Genomic DNA, 27,005 nt, shown 5'->3' on the forward strand with positions numbered 1-27,005 from the left:
TGGGCGACAAAAAATGTTTTTCTCAAAATAATCAATTGCATCATACCATACGTGCGTTCATAGTATTACACGTTTGCTTCGCGTCGTTTCGCCCGATCTTTCAAAACACTGTCGACCTGTGGCGTATATAGAGGGGGGGGTTCAACCCCCCCCCCCCCCCCCGAGATTTATGGTTAGTACGATCCACGTGTGCATTTCTTTAATCTATGTATTAATTAAAACCAAACTATCTAGTATGGGAAAAAAATGCTCTCTCCTAATTTTTAAGCAAATTATACGCCCAATTCTTACCTACGCTTGCCCGGTATGGGGTAATTGTGCATCCTCGCACATCAAAAAAATGCAAATTGTCCAAAACAAAGTCCTCAGAATAATTGCAAATGTTGCGTGGTTCGTCAGAAATCCAAATCTGCTATTGATACTTTGAATAAACTATCCGTTGATTTTTTTCCAAATATATGGTGCTTAATGTCAATATTAGTAACTTTACCAGTCTCAACAGCGTCATCAGAAAGATCGTTTTTGATATTGAAAAGATTGAAGTCGTGCTTGAGAAATAGTACAAGCGAGAATCGACTAACAGGATTATCTCATGTCAATTCATCGAAGTATTTCAATAAACACTGAAGAAGTGATAAATAATTTTGCAAATCTACCTCGAAAATTAGACTTTGTCCTGTAATTAAATTTATGTATTCTAATTTTCATAGTTATTATAAATAAGTTAATTTATAACCTTCATTTGGTACATATTTTTTCGTAACCCCCCCCCCCCCCCCCCCCCCCCGAAATTAATTCCTATATACGCCACTGCTGTCGACGGAGTCCGATCGCTGGGCCTACATTTGTGTCGCCTAGTTAAACCAGTTGAAAAATGCACACTGCACTGCGTGGACGAATCATTCGATACGTACATCGGACGCGTATACGCGGGCAATTGTGGAGTCCACTGAGAAGTGCAACAGTAAATTCCCTTGAAAACTTTTCGCCGCTGAACCGTACGCGTACATAAATATTGTGAATTCCCCCGAGACGTACTGCCGTCGAACGTTACGTCTGCGCGTTGCCCGCACACCCGGGCGGGGGGCTGGGGATCCGCTAACTGATAACACGTTATCGCGATTCGCGGTCCGCACGCGCACGAACCGTACACAACTTCGGAAGCCTAGGGACCGCGGGTCAACGTTGGACATCGTTTCCGCACGTCGTCGTCGTCGTTTGAAACGTGCACGTCGTATCCCGTCGTTCGAACGCCGCGGCCAGCCGGGACGGGTACCGTAAATGTCGCGTTCCCATGGGTTCACGGGCGTCCGGGTCTGCCCATCGTTTCGCCGCCGAGAACCTCACGGACAGCCCGAATAATTGCCGCGTGACGTAACATCGCATTTTCCGTTCGATCCGCTTTCGTCAGGCGGTACCGTTTCTCGCGTCGTCCGTGATTCGTTTCCGTCGCCGTTCACGTGACGACAGACGATTGCCATTGTTCTACCGCGAACAGCGTTACGTTGTTATTGTCTCGGTTGTTGTCTGTTCGTTTGATTCTGCCCGCCGATCGCGAACGATCGAACGCATATTCACGGAGGGTGGACCGCCGCGGCAATACCGTCGTGTAGATCTTCGATCGCGAACGAATGGCCGTCGACCGATCCGGGTAATACTCGTGCGTATCCCGATCCACCAGTCCAATAACGACATCCATGCCCGTCGTCGACGTTGGCCCGAGCTCGGTGCTTCACGGTTGTCTCTTGTTTCAGTTGTTTAATGGCTCACGTTATAACGAGCGAAGCTGGCAAATGCGAACGATTGCAAAAGAATCTTCTGAACTCTGTGAAACAATGTCAAAAACGGTTCGGCAGCTCTTCCGAAATAGCAACGGAAATCGACCTGGAAGTCGCTAATTTGTGTCATTGCCTAGAAGCGATATTGAGTCATGGGATGAAGTCGAAGACTAACGCCGAAGACAAGTATAGAAAAATTAATGAAAATATATATGTATTTCCTGTTTCGTCTCATAAATTTGATCCTCAATGGTTTTTTAGAAGTTCCTTGTTGAAACGACAAGTGTCAAAAATTGTCACTGGACTTTCAGATGGCGACAAGAGTCAAAATCGCCTTGTTCCGTTCTGGTGTTTTATTAAGGAAATACTGAACGAAGCGGAAATCCAACGATTTGATTCGCTAGCAAATATTAAAAATGATTACGGACGTGGAAAAGCATGGTTACGTGCGTCCATTAATGAACGGTGTCTTGAAAAATACATGCATTTATGTATCAAAAATGAAAAGCTTATTAACCAGTATTACGAAAAATGGGCGTTCATGAGTAATAGTGAAAAAAATTCTATATTACCCAATACAGCTGCTGGTTAGTTTAATTTCATATTGTGTGTATTATATTTTATAATTTGGGTTATACATTTAACTCAATTAGTATTATTTTTTTTTCAGGTTTATCATCAATAGTATTTGCCTTGAATATTGACAAACTTGAATTTAATAAAGATGTTTTAGATTTAACATTAAATGAACCAATCATTGACGGAGGTAATAGCTTTAAGTAATATATTATTGATTTATAAAGAAAATTATTTAAATTTCGTTCAATCCCTCATCATTTTAACAATTCATGGACCAAATTATTTCATATTTTTATTGTTTTAAAATAAACTAAGTATTTAAATGTATAATTTCTAAAGTCACTACTTACATGCCATTTAAACATGTTAGAATTAAAAAAAGTATTCATAACTAATTAAGAATCTGACTAGTTGAAATGTGGGCACTTAACTGTTAAGTTCCTACTACTTTAACTAATTAATCTCCACTTTTAATTTTATGCCACATAATTCCTATGTTAAATTATTTATTTAATAATTAGGTAAATAGTGCATTACATTTTTTTTAGAATTAATTTTCCTCGTATAAAATTATAGATGTTGATTCAGTGTTGAAAAAAGAAAGTAATGGAAAAATAAAGAAAGTTAAAGCAAAAGTAATTAATTTTGATTCAAGTGAAGATGATATTCAGACAGCTGAAGAAGTTAAATCTGACGAGGATGTTATAATGGCTGTTGGTGATGAAGCAACATCTATTTCAACTAGTTCTTATGATAAAATTGTGAGACATTATAACTTTATTTTAAACTTATTTTAAATTGTAATGAAATTAGTTAAAAAAAAGTATTAATTGGATTAATTTTTAGACAGGTTATTTTATTGGAGAGTTTGAAGATTTGCCGTCAACTGAAAATGAATTAGAAAATAGGTACTATGAATAGATTTATTTATGATTTAACAAAAATAATATTGCTTGACATGTAAATTTGACAGTATTTAAACCATAAATTGATTCATTACTTTTTATGTGAATTTAATAGAGGAGTAATTTTTAATATTTTGTTAATATATATTTAATTAATACTAAACCATTTGTGATTTTTCTTTAGTAAATTTAAGATACTACTTTTTAAGTAGTATCTTTTTACTAATTTAAGATACTATTTTTAAATTTGCTCTCGAAATGCATGAGTTGAATTAATCAAGTTATTTTGAAGATTTATATCATTAACTTGCAAGTCAATAGTATACATATTTTATTTTATCTAAAATCAAACTATTTTTGTTTTATTTTGTTTTTTGATTATTTGATTAATTTGCATACTTATTTGATTTAACGTATATTTATATTTGTATTAATTTATTACTTATCGTTTTAAAGGTTGAGAAAATTAAGTCCAATAGAAGAAATGAAAGCTTATGAAGTATTTGTACCAGTATCTTCTTTAAGTCCTCCTTGTGATACAGGTATTTAATATTCTATAGATTTATCGATTCATTTCTTTAGAATTATTTTTATATTTGATACTTATAAATTATTTTCATATTCAGATGACGAGAGTAAGTCCATAGGGTCAAATGATGAAAACAATAGCTTGTGTAAATTTGATGAATCAAAAGATCATATTTTTTTTCTGGAAAAACAATACAAAGAAAACATAAGTGAACTTGAAACTAAAATCACAGATTTGATTCGGTGAGTATAAATAAGTCATCTCATAAACTAAATTATTTGTTTTTTTTTTTTTTTTTTTGCATAGTGAAAACGATTTGTTAAAACATCAGTTACGAAAATATGTGAGTGCTGTACAATTAATGAAACAAGATGAAAATGAAAGTGAAGAGGCTAAATTATATCAACAAAAATTAATTCAAGTATTTCATTTTTCAACCCGTCTTAGTATTTATTAAGTCTAAACTATTGATTTTATTAGGTTGCCGAAATGCATAGTGAATTAATTGAATTAAACAGTCGTTTAAACAATACGATTATAGCGAAAGATCATTGTATTACTAAATTAAGAACAGAATTAGTATCATTAAGAGGTCCTTTGCCTTCAGATGAAATACCCCATACAAACATACACTTATGGGTTCCATCAGCATTTTTAGTTGGGCGAATTAGTGATCCTCATCATGTATACCAGGTACTTTTTAAACACGTTTAAACTTTTTTGACTATTCTAAATTAATTTGAATATTGTATTAGATTCATGTGCGTATTCTAAATGAAGAATGGAATGTTTATCGAAGATACTCGCAATTTACAGAGTTTCACAAAGAACTAAAAAAACAGTATAATGTTGTGTCGTCAATTTCTCTACCACCTAAAAAGACAATTGGAAATAAGGTAAAATGATTTATTCAACATTTCATTAGTGTAAATTATTATCATATATATATATAAGTAAAAAAAAATAAATTTAACGCGATACTAAAAAAAATCAGAAGGTCTTAGCTTAGTTGGTTTTCTTTGAAAACAACATAGCAAAGCACACTCAAGTATTGGCTTTTCCTCTTCAATTAGGGATTTAAACAACCAGTTAAATTTCATTAATTAAATAAATATTTTACATTAATAGTATTATAATTATTAATAAAATTGAATGGCTTAGTAATATTTAAATATTTATTAATTTTTATCTCAAAATAGGTAAAAAAAATAACTCTGTACGAGTCTTGGACATTGGGTTATTATGAATTATTCTTAAATCTTAATATTATATTATAACTGCTATTGCATGTAACCATATATTTTTATTTCTTATAATTCATTCCTCAGAAGTCTGATTATATATCTGATTAATTGCAGTGATTATAAGTAACCGTTGTTGCTTAAAACGTACTGAAGTAAATTACATGTATTAAAAAATACGTGTATGTAGCTAACAATACAGTAAAACCTCTATAAGTCAAATTTTCGATAACTCAAAGAAATGCCTTATCCCTTTATGCATTTTAATATATGATATATGTGATACATTTTTTTGATAATTCAAATTTTTCAATCAGATTAAGTCATTTAAAATTAATTTTGCCTTATATATCGATTTGTTTTATGTATTTTACCGAAAATCACTGAAACAGTATAAATATTGTATGTTCATAGATAATGTTAGTGAATAATTAAGAAAAGCTTAACGAGTTAAGCGGGGAGGAGTTGGATATTGATGACAATATGAAATTACCTTTACCTTTAACTACTCTTGTCCAGGCGTTTGATACTATATAGGTAGTACGTAAATATATTTGTGAACAACATGATATTCCAAACAAAATTTTTTATGCGCCAAACATAATTGAGCACTTAAAATATACGTCTTATCATACAATTAAAAACAATCAAAAATATGTAATTTCTTCCAAAAATAATCCTACTTTATTTATTATTTACATATTTATTTTACTATAGAATACTTTTTTGAAAACTGTGATACATATTTATATTATACATAATATAAATAAATAAATAAAATTATAAAATAAAAATTGCGTTATATTTTTGATAACTCAAATTTTTTTTTCTGTTTGCCTTGGACCTATTCAAGTTATCGAGATTCCACTGTAATTATATATATATACCCTTAAAAAGCATCCAACTATTAGATGCTTTTTAAAGGATGTATATTTCAATGGTCACTACGACATGGTTCATCGTTTACATTGTTCACGGTACTGATTTTCAAAAATTATTAATACTCCATTATGAACTTATCTAAAATTTTAGTGCTAACATTTTTCGATACATGAACTAAGGTTTGAAACGTCTTAAATATATAAAAACTTGATTACAATATTTATTTATTTCTAAGGCATTGAAGTATTTGTAATATGGTTTAATTAAACTAAATCAACTTGATTCATTTGTTACAGGGTGCCAACTTTGTTGAAGAACGGAGAAAAAAGCTTCAAATTTACTTAAGACAAATTATGAACTTTTTAATCACGATCAATCGGGTTCTGGCCAATTCGCCAAACAAATACAAATTGGTCAACCTTGTACCATTTTTCAGGTATTTTATTTTTTTTCATTAATTTTGATAATACATTAAGATTTTTTTTTAATATCCATTGAACCTTTTTTCAGCGAACAATACAACCAAAGCTTTTGTGGCAAAAGGTCGTGGTTGAATTTAAGTTGTCTGATGCCTCAAAATTCTGTTGTTGATTTAAACACCCGTTCTCAACCCCATTACACTGGCTTATGACATATTACATACTCTAAGTTATTTATATTGTTTTTATAATTATTATTATTATTACTATTTGTTATTGAAATGATTTGATATGTTTATTAAAATGTTAAACGTCTGTGATTATTTGCAATGAAATATTTTATCTAATGAATTTTAAACACAAATTATCAACAAATGTTCATGTATAATATATTTTTATATTGGAAATATACATTTTTATAATACGCATACATTTAATCTATAAATACATTTAATCTTGATCCTCTGAAAAATGTATATTATTTTTAGTTTTAACTATTTTAACGTATCAGTTGTTACACCACTTTTTAGTTAATGATTCATATTCAATTTGTACAGTAAAAAATGCATCACTATTGTTTTAACATGCAATAGGACTTTGAACAAACCACTTATAAAAAGCTTGAAATATGCTTCTGAAACAAAATGTTTATTTTTTTTTTTTTTAAATTGATCGATCAAGAATTTACTTTTTTTTCTAATCTTTTCTTTTTTTATTAGCAATAAACTGATGTAGATAGAACAAATTGGCTAACGTTACATAAGCTTTACGTTACATTTTCATCGATCAAATTCGTTCTGATTTATAGCCTTATTATTGTTGATTGCTGAGACGTTTCTTTAGAGCTATGTTCATGAACAAGATTTGTAAGCATACGCTTGGTTGAGACCATTATAAGACATATTGCACAACAAAAAATTTTTAAAATAACTGATCAATCGGGTGTGTACGTGTTTATTTTTATGCGTTATTTTGAATAATTTATGGAGTTTTTAAAATCGAAATATTTGATGTCAACAGACCAATTTTTAAAAGATCATTAGAAACGAAATCCGAACAATTAATATGACTAAGAATCCATCAACTGATTTAGGTAGGCGAATAATATTTAATACGCATCATATTGATCAAGTACAAAATATGCATCGAATAATAAATATTTTATTATTTTCGGGGATTCAATAGGTTTGTTAGACCTTCAGGAATAGAATGTTCAACACCATTTGCATATCATGCCATTGAAGCTGAAAATTCAGTAGTTCTATCACTAATCACATTTTTAATAGTGATTTTATAGAGCCTTATTTTGTAATGAGCTGTACTGCGTTATTTAGAACTGTATTAGAATCATTGCTAAATTGTACATTAAGTTTTTCCAATTGATGCAAAAATAAACAAACATTATTAAAACATCAGAGTGCAGTCAAATCTAGCAGCGCCTAACTCCATTATTCAACACTACCATTGACTGAATAAATATTTTGCTTATATAACTCAAGCTTATTATGCGGGTTCACTAATAAAATAATACATCTGAGTCGTAAACGTCGACTGAGCTTAGTGCCAAGACCAAACTTCTTAATTTTTAAGAAAAACAAACTTGTATTTAATCACCGATATTAGATAAATATTAGCCTTTTGGTTACTTTAAACACACTAGTCGTTAACTAATGTGAACAAAAAACAATGGTAACTATAATAATGATAACATTGCAACTTCCAAGGTCACAGAAAAGTACAGTGGTTAACAAACCAAATGTTGGTTATTCTCACTGTAATCTGTTTTATTAGATATTATTTTATAATTTAGTTTCAATAAAAGTAAATTTTTGCAGTGATAAAAAAAAGTTTTATAATATTGTTAACAGTTTTTTTTTTATTATTTAAAATAAACATTTGTTTATCTTCATAAATGTAAATCAAAACCAGTTACTTGCAACAGTGTATATTTAACATAGCTTAATGCATAATGTTAGATTAATAAATTACCCGAGTACTTTTATCAAGTTGTTATTTTATCATGTTTAAGACGATATCCAACGTACAAAATAAAACTGATACGTGCATCAGGTTTAAAATAAAATTGAAGTTAACTCAAAAAATAGACAGAGAAAAAGTTATGTATTGAACTGATAAATAATATTTACACATAACGAGAAGAAAATAATAAATTTTACAGAAAATCATGTATTAAATGTGCTTATTTATTATTGGATTTCATTACGAGTTTAAAATATAAACAATAATGACTCTCTCCCTTAAAACGTTATATATCCTAGGTTTACATCGTTAAGTCCATAATGGCATTCACGATGTCATTGTTGTTCTTGAGTAATGCTTCAATAGCCTTACGCTTGGTCACTTGTGCTTGGGCACAAACCAGGTCCACGTCTTTTTCTTCTACACCCTTGTAGTCAATCTCGCCATCTTCTTCTTCTTCTTCCTGAATAGGTTGTGAAACCATCTGCCTGGCCCCACCATCTTTGTCCAGTACACTTGGCATCATATCAGCGGATTTGAATTTCTCAGCAGCTGCGACCTGAGCCTGTTGACTCAAATCTTCGATCTTGGCCTCTCCGAACACAATGTATGTGTCCGAAGCAGGGTTCTTAAAGACATCCGGGTTGTTGATGACGAACAGAATGTTTTTGGACTTGCGAATAGTCACTCGGTTCACTCCATGAATCTAAAAACCGTTAGGAAGCAAATAAAACGTTTGTTGGAACGTTGCAACGGGCACCACACAAACACACACATACCTGCTTAAGACCCAATTTGGAGATGATTTTCCTAGCTTTTTTCTCGCCCCTGGACTGTCTGGCCTTGTTGGACAAGTCCTCGGCGGTAACGGCGCTGGCGCCCTCGGCACCTTTGCCGGCCGCAGCGTCGGCGTTGCTCGAGTCGCTGTCGCTGTCGGCAGCGTCCTTCTTGGGCTCTTCGAAGCTGACTTTTTTGGTCGCGTCGATTTCCGTTAGTTCAGGCATGTCGGCTGCAATCACAAGCGCACTGGGTTAATAACGTTGCCCGTACGGTAAGGTTAACCAAGAAATAAGGTGGCGGACGGGCTGATCGGGTACTCGGTGGGACCGGACGTACCTGCGCGGACAGAACGTGCGAAAAGGCGGCAGACGGAGTTCGGAACGACCGCAAGGTTATGTACGGAAACGGGAAAAACGTGCTGTCCGGGTGGACGACGAGCGGTACGGGTTCGTAGAGATCGCAACACAGCGGTGGATTGTTGAACGAAACGGCGCGCGCAGTGTTGCCGCGCGCGATAACGTTAAAAGTCCCGTCGGCCGCGGGCGTCACGTGATCACGAGAACACCGTCGCGAGGTTAAGTGCGCACCGCCGGCGACCCGCGAATTAATGAAACGATAACCGACGGGCGGACGGGAGACGGGAGTGACGTGCCGCGTAATATTATTATTTTTGGATTTCACGTTTTTGCGGAACAACGTGCTACGGAACACGACGTCGGTCCGTTTCGATTTGTCCGTAAAATTCCTAAAATGTTTTCATCGCGCACACAACCGTTGCGCACGTACACGTTTGAAATGATTTTATATCCGTTAAACGAACGCGGTTCACGAAACGATAAAAATGGTCGAGTTGTAGTGAAAAAATTAGTCTATCGCGTAATAACGTGCTACGTGCGTTCCGGATAACGTGTCAAACGAATGTACGATAAATGTTTCGTTTTCAGTCGTTCCTGTACTGTTTACGAGTCGCTGCAAAGCAAGTCGTTCCCGCCCGTCCTTCGGTTGCTGCGATCCCCGTCCGAACAACAACAAGCTCCGTCGACGTGGTTGTGCCGCGCACATCGGACGGCGCCCTCAGCCACTCGCCGAAATTTTTTTTTCGACCTAAAAATCAGATGCAAACCAAAGCCCACGTTGTGCATTGTACACGGAGCTGAGAAAGCGTACGAATGCATTAATCTTCGCCCTCGGTACCCAAAGGTGCCCCCCCTCCCAGCCGTTTAGAATGTCTACCGTGACGTGTGTCTTACTTAAATTAGGTGATCAGAACCCGGTGACTCGAAAACGTATCGACTACCTGTGCCGGCCGAGGCGGTCAAGTTTATCATCGAACGAAAAAATCCTTCTAAGAAATTATTCTCCCCATCGTATTGTCTTCAAGGCCGTATCTAGAAATTTTTTTCGGGAGGGGTCCAAAACATGTATATTGTAATTTTATTGAATTAAGATGTTAATTTTTGATATTTGGTTAAAAATAAGACAGAAAAAGATTTAATCTTCTTTTATTAAAATTAATATCATATTTTCATATGATATTATGATATTAAATTAAAAGCAGTCAATGATTAATGGGAGCTTAAGTCATTTTTGACTGAAAATAATTATGTTGGTATTAAAAATAAATAAGTATTTTAAACATTCTTAAAATATTGAAGAAATTTCGGGGGGAGTCTAGACACACTGGACCCTCCCCCCCCAGATACGGCCTTGATTGTCTTATGTCATTAAAATGTTTTATTTAAGATTAAAGATGTATAACCATGGTTCCAATATTATTCATATTAAGGAATATGTCAGTGGCGTATTTTCAGGAGGGTTCCGGGTCTCGACCTCCCCCCCTACCAGAAGAAAAAAAAATAAAAATCATAAATTACTTGTTATCAAGGTACAGAGAAAGAAGACATTAATTTGAATCATGTGCATAGGCGCAATTAGGGGGAGAGGTGGCTGGAGGAGCTAAGCCCCCTCAAAAACATTCAAAGCCCCCCACCATATAAAACTTTATATTATTATATTGATAGATAAAAAAAATATGTGATTACTACTGAAAAAACGAATAAAATACATTTTTGTTATACTTTTTTTAGTAACAATATTATAATCATGGTCTTAAATAATATGTCTATTATTTCTAGAATCTAGACCGTGCTTATAATAGCACAGCGCAGAATATAATTATGTTTTGAAAAATATGTTAAAAGGAGTTCCTAACTATTTAACCATCAAAGAAAATATATCTAAAGATACGTTTCCAAATCTTTTTAAAATAATTTAATTTGCTATCACTCTTTCGGTCAGTTCAGCTATTTGCGGTCATTTTCTGCAATAAGAAGAATTAATAATTATCTTAGGTCAACTATGTCACAGGAACGGTTTTCGAAATTTGCAATACTTAATAATGAGAGAGATATTATTGTTGACACCGAAATTATTTTAAATACATTTGCTAAAAAAAATAGAAAAATAAGAATATAAAAACTATATTAAATCTGTTATCTATACTAAAAAGCAAATTATTGTTTTATTATTTATTTTTAAATTTTACTTGCTTTCCAATAAGCACATTTTTTATAGAGGGTAAAGGGTGGAAAAAAAGCTTCTGAGAGGCAGTGATTGAAAAATTTTTGTGAAGGGCTGGAGCCCTCTCCAATTTTTTTACTCTAATTGCGCCTATGATTCATGTGGGTTTGTAAATAACTCTTCATTTATATTTGTATAATTATTAATTCATAATTGATGTGTATTTTTTAAAATATTATAAAATAACTTTTTTTTTAGAAAAACAATCCTTTTTCCCAAAAAAAATTTAAAAATGCGTCACTGTATAAAGTATATTGTAATAAATACATAATAATTAATATATTTGCAGAACCAATTATACCTATACATCTATATTATACTGTGACCAAGATGAAATTTCAAATTCATCCTTATGCATTTTTAATTTAAAAATATTCTAATTATTATTATTATTAATAATAAATAATAGATATTATTTTCAACAGTTGCTTCTATTAATATAAAGGTATTAGATTTTATGCCTCTGAAAGGACTGATTCCATTAAATCTTAGTTTTCACGACGATCACTCTATTTTAAAGGCATCTATGATTTATGATGAAAATCTTACATTTAGTGATAGGTAATTCATGTCTTAGAGCTGAACTATGCATATGTGGAGATGTCAGTGAAATGATACGGATGGCAAGCCAAAATCAGTCGTCGATACACGTTTTCTGATACCAATTACTACCAATTACACGCAGAGAGAACATTTTCAACATCGAAACGTTTAAGACCGTACTCGAGAGGAGGAACGTCTTAATGAATTAGTTACGCTAAAAATATCAACAACAAATAAAAGCACTTATCGAAGTTCTACAACGGTTTTCGAAAACCTCAACCCAAGTGAATCGAACTATCGGACGAAGTAAAAAAAGCGTGTGTCCGTCGCCATTGTTTTCATTATTATGTTTAGTTTATTTTTTGTATATTTTTCGGAACCAAGAAAGCACACCTTCCCCGTTGTTCAAACCTAATCCCGTGGCAGTTGAGCGATTGTTAATTTTCAAGCCGCACCCCTACCCCCATTGAGAAATCCTGCGTTCTGGTAGTACCCGTGCACGGTTCGGTTCGAATCACAACACCACGACGTGCTATGGTTACGGAGCCCTGTTATCGATTTTCGAGCGCGACACACGTCGAACCCGTCGTCGTCGTCGTCGTCGGCCACCGCGGAGCAACCAACGGTATCGCGATCCGAAAAACCTTGACACGCGGTTACCGGTCGGGCTCCATTCGAAACCGCCGTTTTGATGATGTACTCAAAGGGAAAACAGTTGTTCATGAAAGGGACCACGTCCGCGGTGACGAGGAACGTGTCCGCGAACGTTGCCAAGCACCGGAAACCGCGGTACAGTTTCGCCGTCATCGACAGGCGAACGGTCCACGTGGTGGGCGCGGACGACGAAGACGACGACGACGACGGTCCATCGGCCGCGGCAGACGACGCGGGCGTCCGTCTAGACACGAACGTCGACTACGTGACACAAGTAAAACGAGCTGCACTGGGGGGGGGGGGGGGGGGGATCCCCGCCCCGTGGGCGAGGGGGGGGGCTTGGCCCTCCAGGAACAAGGTGTAAAGGATCTCGGAATCTTGCGCTTCAGACCGAGATAAGATCTTATCGCATCGACGGACCAGAGGCGTGTTTTAAGGAGGGCGAAGGGAGTAATTGCCCCCCTTGAATCCGCATTTAACGAATCTATTGCATGTGAGATACGCGTTTCAAATTTTTTTACCGTTCATCATTTTATAACGATAACAAATCACGCATGGTTGTGAATACTGAATTGAGCTTTTTGTCGGGTCCGACATGGCGAAAGATCAAATAAAACACAAGCGTAACTTTCAAAACACACACAGATGTTAAAAAAAGAACTACACAAAGTTCGATTCTAAGTGGATCCAAAATTAGATTAAAAAAAAAAAAACCACAAAAAAAAGGATGGCCCCCCCCACTTAAAAACATACCAAGATTCGCCTCCCCTTTTTGGGAGAAAAAAAAAAAAAAAAACCCCCCCCCCCCCCCCCCCCCCGAAGCAAGTTTAAATACGCCCCTGTAATTTAACAGGTTAACCGCTAAGTGTTGGTACCATACGCATAACTAAACCTTAAAGTTAGGGGGGTGGGGCTCCAGCCGTAGCATTTTTATAATAATAGGAAATTAAGTGAGGAACTTTTCCCCCAGTACACGTTAGTCGTTATTACTATTTTATACATAAATGGTACAAGAATATCTGAACATTCATTCTTTCGAGTGACAAATATTTTTGCATTTTATTTAGAATTTATTAATATTAGTACACTACATACAAGGCCGTATCTGGGAGGGGGTCCAGGGTGTCTGGACCCCTCTCGAAATGTCTTCAATATTTTACGAATGTTTAAAATAATTATTCATTTTTAATACCAACATAAATATTTTCAGTTAAGATTGACTAAAGCTCCAATTAATCATTGACTGCTTTTAATTTTATATCATAATATCATATGAAAATATGATATTAATTTTAATAAAAAAAGATTAAATCTTTTTCTACCTTATTTTTACCAAATATCAAAAGTTAAAATCTAAATTCAATAAAATTACAATATACATGTTTTGGACCCCTCTCGAAAAAAATTTCTAGATACGGCCTTGACTAAATGATATTTTACACCAGTGTTGTAAATTGGATCCAATTTCTGGTGGTGCAGAGGCATATTCTCAACTTATAATTTCCAACACACCAATTTTCCAATTTCCTAAGTAAAATTCTTCCCAATAAACTATATATTTCTTTAAATAACAAATAAATTTTGAATTATTTTAGCATTAAAACCTTTATTATTATAATATTAATAAAAATAAAAAATTAAATTTTGTTTTTAGTATGCTAATATCTTTGACTCTTGAAAATAATATTATAGGTATACAAATGATTTTCTGGTGGTGCAAAAACATATCTTTGCACTACCACATTTTAGATGTTTTGCAAGTGCTACATTTGCACTACCCAGTTTACGCCACTGCTTTACACAGTACATCACATACGATAATATAAAAGTTTGTCAATAAAAAATAAAACGATAGTTTAAATTTAAAAATGTAGCTATCAGACACAAAAAATAAGACCAATTGAAAATTTTTTTGTCTAGAGGGCTATGAAGTATTTTACTCGAGTTTAAATCGTATTTGTATGTAACTTATTCGGTATACACAGAGCAGCAGTCGGACCAATTTGTCTCAGGCCCCAGTTTAGAGAAATGTAAAAAGTGTCCCCTTACTGTCCTTAAGTCCAGACTGATTAGTAATATTTGGCGTTAACCATTAAAAATTATTGATATAAATATATTGTTTCTAAACTATTTTTCTTTATGAAATTTTTTTTTGTGTTTTTACGGTCTTTGAAGGACTTTTGCTGCTTTTACTACGTTCTATGAAATATTAATAAATTTAATAAAATAAAATTAACTTAAATTTATATTTAAGTGCTATTAAACGGGCTACATTTTCATTTATTTTTATTTCTAAATAATTATGACTGTAATTTATTATGATTATTGCCGGAATGTGAATAATGACATAATTTTATCCAAATAGATGTGAAAATTCGGTATCGCAACTGTGGACGCGACAACATCTGCTCTTATTTTCTAATGCTGTTTATAAATTATCTAGGAATAAACCAAATTTGTATGAAGTATGATAAAGACCGATAGATTCGTATTGATAGCAGAGAAAATAAAAATATGATTTCTGATAAAATTATTTCATTTTAAAATAATATTGAATATTTTTGATTATAATTTTAGCATTTGAAATTATTTTGTTTTTTATACACTTCCTATTAAAAACGGTGGTGGTAATTAGTAAGCAGTTGTACATGAAAATAAACTAAATTCCAATTACATATTGATGATATTCATGTAACTATAAAAATTAACTACCCATATATCTTATGTATCTATCCAATATCTTTTCTGAGAAATATATTTTTAAGGTACTTTGGTGCACACTCGGTTACATAAATTGCCTGGTGGTCACTTGTTCAGAGGGTATGATTGTTTACGATTGCGATAAACATTTCAAACGCATATATTCGCATAGTTGCGAGGACAAAAACATGAAAGAGAAGTATGCCAAAGGAATAGCTACTTTTGAATGCACATATCTGTGCGTTGGTAAGTGAACCGTTTTGTAAAATTGTATAAAATGTGACGAGTACAAATTTCTGTACGACTGAAGGTAATAGTAACGGATCGATTAGAATGTTTGGACCAGACGAAGATGGTCAAGTGGTATTTTTAGATCGAAAACTAATCCATGCGGCTCCCATCACGGATATGTCATCGTGCAAACAGAACTTGTTGTCTTGTGACGAGTCTGGTTGTGCAGTTATATCACATCTTGACTGTGGTGAATTAATGATTATTGCTCGAACAAAAGTATTTCCTGGGTTGGTATAACAAAAAAAATGAAATAGCTGAAAGCCATACATTAAGGTTTTAGGAATTATATTACCATGGTTTTAGATATCCATGCACCATAACCGAAATTACTAGAATGGGCTTTTTAGCAGTAGGTTATGGTTGCGGTACAATTCGCATGTTTGATCCAGCCATTAAAATAACAAATGGTGATGCTGAAGACCTTATTCTACCTATGATGATTCAGGTGTCAGCACATGCTCGTTGTATAACATCCATGTCAGCTGCTAAAGATGCAGATCTATTACTGAGTGTATCTGAAGATTCGTGGATAAGAATTTGGAAAATTCACTCCACAGTAATGATTGCTCAAAATACTATTTATTATTTTTTTTTTTATAATGATTCACATTTCAGACGGTTACATTAGCATATTGTTACATGAAGGAGGATACATTGTTTATGGGATGTCAATTCATCACTAGAAATGGATCAACATTTTGCACAACAGCATACAATTCACCTTACATAACATGTTACAGATTAAAGCAATAGTAGGATATGTAAATTTTAATTGTAAAATTAATTGATACAGTAAAAAAAAAAAAAAAAACAGAATTTTAAACAAGACATTGTATTTTTATTGTAAAAGTAGTGGCTTAAATTATATAAAAAAAATTAGAAATTACGAATATAATTTTAGTTACTTCAATATTTTGGATGCATTCAGTTAATAGGTTCCTTATGAAGTTTAAAAATCTACCTAACACATAATACATACAGATCGGACTAAAAAAAAAAATTTGAAATTAAAAAAACTTAGTTGTTAAATAAATCCAGAGGACAGCGTCTCTTGTTTTATTTGGAATTTATACATCCAGGAACATACCCGATGTTCAGTTAGACTAAAAAAAAAAAAAGAATTATTTTTTATTAAACTACATTTATATATATCTTAATCTTAATAAGAATACAATCAATTCAAATATAAAAATATTTCTATAAAAAACATCAATAATACTTCAGTCCACAAGAAAATAAAAACAGTAGCCCAAATAAAACATGAGTTTGTGTAGATCATAAATGTGATTGTTATCAATTAGCAACAATATACAGTATACATAGTACCTAAGTTTTTTTTTAATCAGATTATAAATACAAAATGGTTTACTTCTCTTTTTGACAGAGTATTATAACTTATTAATACATCATATATAATCAAATTATATTTACTTCGTCTACTTTAGGCCTCTTGGCTGCTTTCCCTCCTTTTGAATTTGAATTAGCAGCTATTTTACGTTTTTTTTCGTCTACCTGGAATGAATGTAAAAACATGATATAATAAAAATAAAAGAATTGAAAAATTATGTTATCAGAAAAAATGTAATGGTGAACAGGTAATTAGAAAATAATAGAGTTTAAATTTGTCGTTTACACTATTTTTTTCTTCTTCGATCACTTCTTCTTCTTCTTCTTCAAATTCTTCATCTATTTCATCATCATCTTCTTCGTCAGCCATTCCTTCGCCAGCTACTCCAAAAAAAATGTGAGAAGTAAATTATTATTTATACTATACACACACATACGCACACACACAAAAAATATCAGCTCAGATAATAAAAGATTCATCAAAACAATTATCAGACGCAAATTACCCAAAAATAACTCATCATAGCTAGATAAAAAATGTAGTATGAAAAATTAATGGTTATAAATACTTACTACCAACTGAATGGTTGCCTAATAAATGAACAGGGCCATTTCCTTTTACAAGTTTAAATGTAACTGGTGGATCAGGGAACAAAAGATCAAGTACACATTGGCTATGACCACCTCCTCGTAGAACAACAACGGGAAACTTGATATCTGACTTATAACCCATTGCTTCCACTTCAATAACATTCACTTCACCGTCGGCTACATCTGGTCCAAGAACAGCCTATATACAGTTTAATGTATGGTTAAATGTTATTTATTAACAACTGAAGTATTAATTCATGTATTTACCTGTTTCACGAGTAAAGTGTGTTCACCTCGGAAAACGTGAGAACTGTCATTAGCATCGGGTTTAACATCAGGGTCCCAAACTTCAGTATTCTTTGTTTTGTCCAAAGTGACACCTGGAGAAAAAAAAAAGTTGATCGAAAATTAGAATACATGAAAGTAACAAGACATCGTACTTCAGATATTTAAATTTCTATTACCATTCATAGACAAGAGGGAGTAATAGGGGGGGGGGGGGTAACGGAGGCTAAAAAAAAAACAGGGAACCATTGTGTGTACCGGTCGGTTATTGGTTTTCCCGTATATTCACATTGCAAAGGTCGTGTGGTAACAAAGTGCGACACCTAGTGTGATCAAAGCCGACGGGGTAGCCGTTCAACGAACGCATGCGTCGGAACATCGGAATAGGCGAGAATACGAGAGAAATAGGGATCGGACGAATGACCGTGAAAATATCGTAGTCGCCGACATAAGTAAATGGGGGGGGAGGGGGAAGAGAGGAGTTTGACGCGTGACCATGTGACTTTTAGGCTACCGTTGGTGAATTATCGTGGGGCCACGAAGGAGGAAATTGCGCGCGCGCGCACATTGATCGCTTAGGTAATGTAATAGCAGTTAAGGCAGCAATAGTATAATGATGAGTTGGTCGTCAGACGACGAACGAAATTAGGAATTACGCGGGTGATCGAAGGACAATAAAAAAAAAAATAAAACCGCGTTGTCATTCGGCGGGCGCGAGGTAGCGGACGGCCGCGTAACCCCTTGTGCAGACGATTGCTCGTGCTGAACGCATGGCACGGCAACTATACTCACCCCAGAAGTAGTCTTCAGTCATCTTGATGTTCTGACCGTTTGTTGACGGAGCCAACGAGAAAATGTTTTCGCCACACGGACAAGAGCAACGAGAAAAACGTTGACGGTGCCCGGGGGGGAGGGGAGAGACTGTACGTAACGGATACGAGAGCACGGTACGACAACTGCGACAGTAATGGCCGACCGCGGTTGCCGTCGTTGTCCTCGCCGCCGTTGCCGGTAAACAAAATCCGTTGTTCGTGCGGTCCACCCCTCCGCCATCCGTCGCGCCATCTACGGACGCCACGCCGGGTCAGTGTGGCCATAAGCCACCGACAACGTTGTTTTCGGCTGTTACATCTGGCCACTCTGCACTCTCATCAATCGTATTATCTGTTTGTCGCTCATTGGACAACGTAGTTGCCACGTTATCTGCGCGCATCGTTTGGATTTTCGACGTTTTTATCCGATAGGTAACTTTTGGGGATTGGACGAGCTTTTTCGCTTTGAATTTTAAAATACCCCGACCGTCCCCGACCGGATCGAACGTTTGCACAGGTGTTGCGACAAACAAAAACGTAATATATAACGCGTACATCATAATATTATGCACTATAAATTATAGTGACCGCGTACGTTAATCATCATTCGATCTCGTAGCCAATTCACTGATCACCATTTCGATACGGTAACAAATCGAAAATGTTTCAAGTGTCTGTTGTCAAAGTGTGTGTGCTCCTTCTGTTAGCCGCCTCTATGGGTGTGTTTTGGTACCTGGACACCAAATATGATCGCTGGGACCAAATATTGTCTGAGCCTGATAGTTTGGTTGTTGAAAATGTGCCCGAGTCAATTGTAAACGATAGTTTCAAGCCCAAAGCGTTCATTCCCACGAAAGAATGGCAAATCATCGAAAAAGGTACTTTTTAAGTATTAAAACGAGAAATTCCTCTTCTATACTCAATTTGTGCATAATATTTTACCAATAAGTTTTGAACTAGCCTACTGCAATTATTAGTGGTTATATTGCTTAAATGTTTATATTTAATTTACTGTTAAATTTACCAAATGTTTAATGGAATGTTTTGGATGTATTCGTAGTTTCATTTTTTATATTAATTTGTACTGGAATAATATTTTTCTTAATCACTCACTCGAAAATACGGCTGCATACTAGTTGCACAGAAATTCTGTGGCAGAATAAATAATAATTATAGAATAAGCTGTGCTTGTTGCAGACATATTTTTTTAACATAATAATTACGAACAACATTTAAACGAATAATATATGAATTGCGGACATAAATATAACATGCAAGTTACGAGCAAATTTCCAATCATCATTTTTGATATGATGACTGCGGACGCAAGTTCCGATAGACGATGGGCAATTTATGTTATAGTGATATCGATTAGACCAGTGGTCTTCAATATTTTTGACTCCAGATCCACTCTTCTTACCATATATTTTTCGCGATCCATGTCAGTATTGTTGGTCATCAAAAAAAAATAAAGTTAAAATTTCATAATATATGTCATTGTAGAAGTGTTTTTATGATTGAACATATATTTTTCTAGGTACCTAGGTAATATTTAATTTTTATTGTGAGTTATAATACAAAAAAAAAAATGATCCATATTGACACTTAATTTTTCCATAGAAAATACTCCATTTCGGCTTAATTTTAACTATGTAATTTACAGATAAATGACGAGTGAATGAGTTTTATCAACGAAGTCAGGCATCGCTATACCATTTGATGTTCATTCTTATCTTCTATAAAATAGTACAGTTTTGGGTTTAATCCAAAATTATTTTACCCAATGTCATTACGACATTCATAATATAATATAATATTATATAATTTTTTAATTTTAAGCTGAAGACTTAACGCAATATTATCTTAAAGTTTACGCGACCCATCAGTTGAAGACCTCTGGATTAGACAACGATTAACATTATTATTTTTACATATCTATAATTTAATATTTTTTAATTGACATTTTTTCAAATCAGTTAAACGATGATCTTACTTGTTGTCTGTATATCTTTCGTCTTTATTTTAAAACGTACAAGAAAAAACTTAAAGAATTATGCGTAAATGATGGTTTTAAAAAATGTAGGCATCAACTAAATATTTAAAAATTTTTGACGAGTGCCTCACGTTTGCCCATCATACCAAGTACTAACGCAAACAGGCAAATAACCGACTACATTTTCTTAGACATTTTTTTAAATTTAAAATGCAGCTTAAACTGAAAATTCTCATCTACAAAGCCGCAATTCAATTCGACCTGTGTGGTATGTGGCATTCAAATTTGGGGCCCTGCTAAACCATACGTCCTATTCAAACCTTTCAGTTTATTAGTCTCAAGCCCTCCGCACACGAGTCGACACGATTTATGCAATATATGCGATACGAGCGATTTCCTATAGAAGTTAATGGGGATCCACTAATGACGCAATTTAATAACGACGCGAGCGACAGACGTCACGCGCGACCGACAGTGCTGATCGCTTGACAATCGCGTCGCAGAATCGCGCGTAATTACATTTTTATTTTCGTCATATATTATTTATTTATTTATAATTTTATCTAAGGAGGCATTCAATATTAAATTTGTTGAAATTAAAATCCTTCTTCACTCACACATTCTCTCATGTTGGTATTGTTCTGATAAATGGCAGGAGATATAATGTCTACAATTTCTTTGTAGGATTCCTTTGACATTCTGTAAAACGCTACAAATTTAACGTCAGTTTCCTGAAGTTCTCTAGCCGATACAAAAAGTTGACAGTGGTTATTTATTTGAATATAAAGATGAATCCTAAATTTCCTTCCATGATCTTTTCTTGCTTTTTTCTACCAACCAACTTTTTGTACAAATAGTAGGTACGTAAAAATTTTTTTCTTCGTCACTAAATGAACTCAGCATTTTTAAAAAGGTAATCAAAGAACCGAGCAAACGTCAGTAAACGACTGATAACCGAATAATACATAAATAACGGTGATAATAATCGCACTACAATCGCATCGTGGCGCTCCCGTAATCGCACAGATTGCTTGTATCGCATATATCGCATAAATCGCGCAAGAATAGTGTCGCGTTACAATCGTCTCGTGTGTGGAGGGCCTTAGACTTATAACTCGAGCTCCCTAGTATAATACCAACGAATTTCTTCATAAAGGCCTCAATATATCTACCATCATAGAATTGGCAAAAACACATAACCATTTTCACGATAAACTGAAAAGCCGATTGAATTTTCTCGTCCGCAATATATCATCCTTATCTCTCCTCTGAAATATTCATTGATTAATAAGAAACTGATCTAGGGATTTGATCGATTCCTAAAAGTTAAAGTAATAAAAAAAAATTCTAAGGTGTTAATGAACAACTTCTATAAATCAACCATGTGCTGTATTATATACCTGTAACATATTTATTTAATGTTTTAGTTAACATAAGTAAATATCTTTTAAATAATAAAAATAAATAAAAATACGGAATGAGAATTTCATTAGTTGTATTTAATACAATTGTGGCCATGTTCAAAGAAAACGTGAAATGCATTTTTAAAAATTGATACAATTGGTGTTCAAATAGAAAATCATTTTGAACATAACTATGCGGCTGTTGATGAATGAACTCAGGCGGCAGAGAATAAGCAATGGTGTCAAACACAAAGCGGTAGAGAAGCTATATGAAAGGCTTAGCACAATTATACACTCTGAAACTTCCCTTAACAGACACCTCCAAATAACGGGAATATTTTCACTAATTTATAGAAAAACTTCTAAAACTGGAACACTTTCAATAACGGACATTTTTATGACGTTTCAATTTTTTATTGTAAATTAAGAATAATTGTGGAGTATGTAAATTAAAATCTATATTATTAAATTATATTTCATTACATACATTATTATAAAGTATAATATATCTTATTCATTCAGTCGTTGAAATACTGTCCAATTTTTATGATAACTATATTTTTTTTTTGTAAAATAAGGATATCTACTTAATATTTTTGTATTTTTATTTTGTTATATTTTTTGATTAATTACCAATTCATTAAAATCTTTTGAAAAATAAATATTTAATACATTTTGTCAAATGCTATGATTATGTATTTATAAAAAAAATGTTAAAATTATAATTGCTTAAATATTTTTGTATTTTCAGGTTACATTCACAATTAGTATGTTGATAGTGCCCGCAATTGTTATGTTATAATTATGTCAGCAACTAGTATGTTACATTACTATCCGTATTTTGTATGTAACCTTTTTAAGTTTTGACCACAAATCACATAATTTTTATTATTTTATCCACAATTCAAAAACTGCAGATGATACATTGATGGTTTTTAGTTTGTTTATAATGTTAATATATTTATTCTAGATCAACCAATTCCTCCTGGACTTCATGTTAAAATTAACTTACAAACTGGTGAAAAGAAAGCTAAATTGATGGAAGATAATGAAATTAATAATTCTAACAGTTTGGCTATAACACATTCTAACATCTCCAAAAATGATGTAAGTAGTATATATGTTTTACTTTATTACAAATTTATATAGTTTCCCAATATATGATTTTAGAAACAATCAAATAATCTCCCAGAAAAGGTACACAAATTTAAGTCTTATGATGAAATCAAAAATGATCTTGGCACATTAAACATGATTGTAAAAAGTGATATAGAAATTATGGATGAACTTTCTACAAAATTCCAAAATCAAGTAAAAATATATGAAGATACTCATCAAAGTCTTCAAAATATTTTAATTGATCTTGAATATTTATTACACCAAGTTGATACAGCAGAAAGTTTCGTTAAAAATAATGGGTAATATATGTTGAGCAGAATTTAATGTTCATTCATTTTTGTTTAAGATATACATGTATATGTTACTGGAAAAAATAATAATTAATTAATGTCGACAATGGCTAGTTAACAACGACAATGCCTGGTTTAGTATGGAATTGTCATAAATAACTAGTAATTGACATTGGTTCCTTAAAAAAAGAAGACAATTTTGTTAAATATTGCAATTACATTAAAATATGAAATAAATTATTTATTATTTATTACAATAGAGTAAGCCATCATTGTTTTCTTTGCAATATTGGCATATTTTAATTTAAGTTCAAGCATTATATGGTCGCGGCCGATTGTTGTATGTATAGAATTAATTATTCTAAAAGTATATTAATTTTCACATAACAACGCAAACTCTCTGTAGCATTGGTCATAGTTCTAATAAGATGATCTTTACCATTGATAGCAATAACATTATACTTACATGTATTCCTATAATCTTTTGTATACTTCTTTTATTCGGCCGTGGATAGCGTTATTTTGGACTAATTTATTACTGCATTTTGTTTGCAATATTCATTATGAATAAAAAAAAAAAAGTATTGTTATTATCTTTATTTTTCAATTAATAATGCAGTAAGTCAAAATTATATTCTATATATATAACTTTTATAGTTAGACTAACGTCCTGCCAGTATTATTTTGTACATTTTTTTTTAAATTTTTTTTCTGTACTTCTAAATTTGAATATTTTATGGATTCATTATTATAGACAATGATCACACTAATAAATGAATTTTGACAAATACATCAATTTTTTTAGTAGTTGTAAATATTCTTGTAGTATAGTATAATTTTACATATAACAATTAAGTTGTATATTACATTTATTATTGTTTTACAACAAAAACATTTTCATTGAACTTTGTTAGATAAATGGCAGTGGTTCAAATTTTTATAAAATTAATTAAATTCTTATTTATAATTTGCTTAAATAAAATATGAAAATAAATTAATTATTACCTTTTGGTAATTTGAACTTGATCAGTCAACAATGTAGAACTAAAATTAAAAAAATATTGCTTCTGTAAATTGAAATGACTAAAAAATTTCTAAAAATTTTAAAAATTATTTTTCAAATGTATGAATCACTATGCATAAATTCAGTTATAACTATCTAAATTTTATTATTAATATAAATAAATTTTATATATTTTATATAATTATAAATCTTATTATTAATTTACTTTTAATAATTCTAATTAATTTTTTATAGGATAAAAACAATTATAATTCCTTGTATTAGTAGTTCTTCAAGTTTTATAAAATCACAAGGAGCACTACTCTTAGGTTCAGCTGCTTCTAACAATCAGAGAGTTCAAATTTCTGCTATAAAAGCTGATGTTATTCCACTTTTGTTGAATCACATTAGTGATGAGTATGATTTTAAGGTAAGTGGCTTGTTCATGTCTAAGTATTGTTTATTTATTAATATAATAAAATTTGTATTTAGGTTCAAAAAAACTGTATCTATGCATTATCGACAATTATTAGGCATTTTCCCACAGCACAAAAACAAGTTATAGATAAAGATGGTATTAACATTTTGATGTCTGTCTTAAAAAGACCTGAAACTGATTCAAATGCAAAGCTTAAGGTAAAATACTTTATTTACTTTATAATATTGATAAATTAAACAAATTGTGATAATATTTTGTATGTTGTTGTTGATTTACATGTTAGTTAAAAGTTTCCAATCTTTTGCAAGACTTAATAGTTGAAATTGAGGATGCTAAACTAACTTTGATTGAAGAAGCTAATGGCAGACGAAGTTCAGAAGCCAGGGAAAGGGTTCGCCAATATGAAGAATTACACTTAAAAGATAAACTTGTTGAAAGTGGATGGTATGCTATTACTGATAATATTAAACCAATGTTATAAATTAAATTTAATTGTTCTTGTTTATTGTTAATTTTATATATAGGTGTGAAATTATAGCCGATGAATTTATTACATTATCTAATCTACTACCAGCGAAAGAAGAAACCAATGACACGATTGTAGCTTCTGGAAAATCTTTATTAGCAATACGTAATTTATGCAAAGATAAATTAAAAGGAAATAAGCTGTTATATGATTCGTTATATAAATTAGAAACACATTACAAAAAATTAGCTAAACAAGATAACAATTTGAATCCAATATATCAGTTATTGAATGAGTTAACTAACACTTATGATCCTGTATTAGTATAGTATTAAGTGTTTTTCATTTATGATTGTAAAATTTACTTTATAAATTTAAAAGAACTGTGTGCAACTAAATTGTGGATAAATGTTTTTTTTTCTGTGATATAATTTATTTTTAACTTATCAATAATATATATTTAGTTTAAGAATACAGTGGAACTTTGATTATCTATCGGGCACCGGACTAAAACCCTGATGAATAATGATATTGATGGTTATCAGATATATAAAAACATTTTTTTTTTTTATGAAAACAAACACAAATTATTTTTATTTGTTATACATGTGTATGTGTATATTTTAATATGAAATACTGTAATGAATAATTTTAAAAAATCGATGTAATTAGTTATAATTTTATCAAGATTTTACTAATATTCTACACGGAAAATTTTCAATAATGATAAATTTTATATTTATATTTTTCAGTAAATATCAGGTACATATTTATTTTTGAGTATGATGGTTAAAAGAAGTTCCATTGTAATAGAAATATTTTAATCATTTTAAGATCTACCAGTTAATTATTTTAATACAAATAAATATTTTTTTGTTGAATATGTTTAATAGTACATTTAATACTTACATTAAACCTTATCAAATGTTAGTCATATGTATGTTTGATATTTAATATATCGTAAAAGTATGAGTCATTTATTATTTTCAAATTTACAGTAACAAATTTTTACTAAAATAAAATAAAAATCAGATAATTCAATTCTACAGTAGTTTCAACTATAGCGGAATTAAAAAATAATATTGAAATAAAGATAAAAACTTAAATGTTTTCCTCATCGTATTTTATTAACTTATATTCAACAGTTGTATTCAAATTATTTTTAAAATGCTATACTCTGAAAAATGCATATTTTATTTAATTTTTTTAATATTATAGAAATTCTTTTTGTCAAAACAATGATTTTATCTTTAATGATGGACAAAGCAAGGTTATAACAAAATATATAATTCCATTATTGTAAAATCAATACTGCTATATAAAAAATTTTTCATTTTATAACAAAAAAAAAAAAATCTAATGTATTAAAATAATTTTAAATTGCTTTGAAAAA

The 27,005-nt window shown here is 32.1% G+C and overlaps 5 protein-coding genes across 8 annotated transcripts; 3 read left to right on the forward strand and 2 right to left on the reverse strand.

Annotated features, from left to right (window-relative positions):
- Positions 1-883: 883 nt before the first annotated feature.
- On the forward strand, positions 884-6,627 carry LOC112682912 (sorting nexin-29). 2 transcript variants are annotated; one of them, XM_025553685.1, is made up of 13 exons: positions 884-1,651; positions 1,755-1,964; positions 2,040-2,365; positions 2,449-2,544; positions 2,934-3,118; positions 3,204-3,265; positions 3,719-3,804; positions 3,889-4,033; positions 4,098-4,212; positions 4,272-4,484; positions 4,547-4,687; positions 6,211-6,350; positions 6,425-6,627. In XM_025553685.1, exons 1-13 carry the CDS (start codon positions 1,632-1,634, stop codon positions 6,543-6,545), a joined length of 1,860 nt encoding a protein of 619 aa, XP_025409470.1. In that variant the 5' UTR covers positions 884-1,631; the 3' UTR covers positions 6,546-6,627. The 2 variants fall into 2 exon arrangements, with proteins under 2 accessions (XP_025409470.1, XP_025409471.1); XM_025553686.1 differs by having other exon boundaries at positions 885-1,660; positions 6,425-6,626.
- A 1,808-nt stretch (positions 6,628-8,435) lies between these two features.
- Positions 8,436-9,534, reverse strand: LOC112682910 (nascent polypeptide-associated complex subunit alpha). Of its 2 annotated transcripts, XM_025553682.1 has the most exons (3): positions 9,430-9,534; positions 9,093-9,322; positions 8,436-9,019 (listed from the first exon to the last, which is right to left on the reverse strand). In XM_025553682.1, exons 2-3 carry the CDS (start codon positions 9,315-9,317, stop codon positions 8,615-8,617), a joined length of 630 nt encoding a protein of 209 aa, XP_025409467.1. In that variant the 5' UTR covers positions 9,318-9,322; positions 9,430-9,534; the 3' UTR covers positions 8,436-8,614. The 2 variants fall into 2 exon arrangements, with proteins under 2 accessions (XP_025409467.1, XP_025409466.1); XM_025553681.1 differs by having other exon boundaries at positions 9,093-9,529.
- Positions 9,535-12,154: 2,620 nt separating this feature from the next.
- LOC112682906 (WD repeat-containing protein 54-like) lies at positions 12,155-16,687 on the forward strand. The gene is made up of 5 exons (XM_025553676.1): positions 12,155-13,144; positions 15,636-15,816; positions 15,881-16,091; positions 16,168-16,420; positions 16,480-16,687. The coding sequence occupies exons 1-5, from the start codon at positions 12,908-12,910 to the stop codon at positions 16,615-16,617; spliced, it is 1,020 nt and encodes a 339-aa protein (XP_025409461.1). The 5' UTR covers positions 12,155-12,907; the 3' UTR covers positions 16,618-16,687.
- Positions 16,688-16,759: 72 nt separating this feature from the next.
- Positions 16,760-19,081, reverse strand: LOC112682907 (nucleoplasmin-like protein). Of its 2 annotated transcripts, none has more exons than XM_025553678.1 (6): positions 18,880-19,079; positions 18,070-18,182; positions 17,785-18,001; positions 17,498-17,592; positions 17,296-17,376; positions 16,760-16,967 (listed from the first exon to the last, which is right to left on the reverse strand). In XM_025553678.1, exons 1-6 carry the CDS (start codon positions 18,899-18,901, stop codon positions 16,959-16,961), a joined length of 537 nt encoding a protein of 178 aa, XP_025409463.1. In that variant the 5' UTR covers positions 18,902-19,079; the 3' UTR covers positions 16,760-16,958. The 2 variants fall into 2 exon arrangements, with proteins under 2 accessions (XP_025409463.1, XP_025409462.1); XM_025553677.1 differs by having other exon boundaries at positions 16,882-16,967; positions 17,498-17,595; positions 18,880-19,081.
- A 191-nt stretch (positions 19,082-19,272) lies between these two features.
- On the forward strand, positions 19,273-26,422 carry LOC112682905 (nucleotide exchange factor SIL1). The gene is made up of 7 exons (XM_025553675.1): positions 19,273-19,777; positions 23,266-23,402; positions 23,466-23,713; positions 24,963-25,137; positions 25,200-25,343; positions 25,430-25,590; positions 25,671-26,422. The coding sequence occupies exons 1-7, from the start codon at positions 19,561-19,563 to the stop codon at positions 25,939-25,941; spliced, it is 1,353 nt and encodes a 450-aa protein (XP_025409460.1). The 5' UTR covers positions 19,273-19,560; the 3' UTR covers positions 25,942-26,422.
- The last annotated feature ends 583 nt before the right edge of the window (positions 26,423-27,005 follow it).

The sequence above is a fragment of the Sipha flava genome, unplaced genomic scaffold (assembly GCF_003268045.1).
Source record: "Sipha flava isolate LNK unplaced genomic scaffold, YSA_version1 214_pilon_pilon, whole genome shotgun sequence".
Lineage (NCBI taxonomy): Eukaryota > Metazoa > Arthropoda > Insecta > Hemiptera > Aphididae > Sipha > Sipha flava.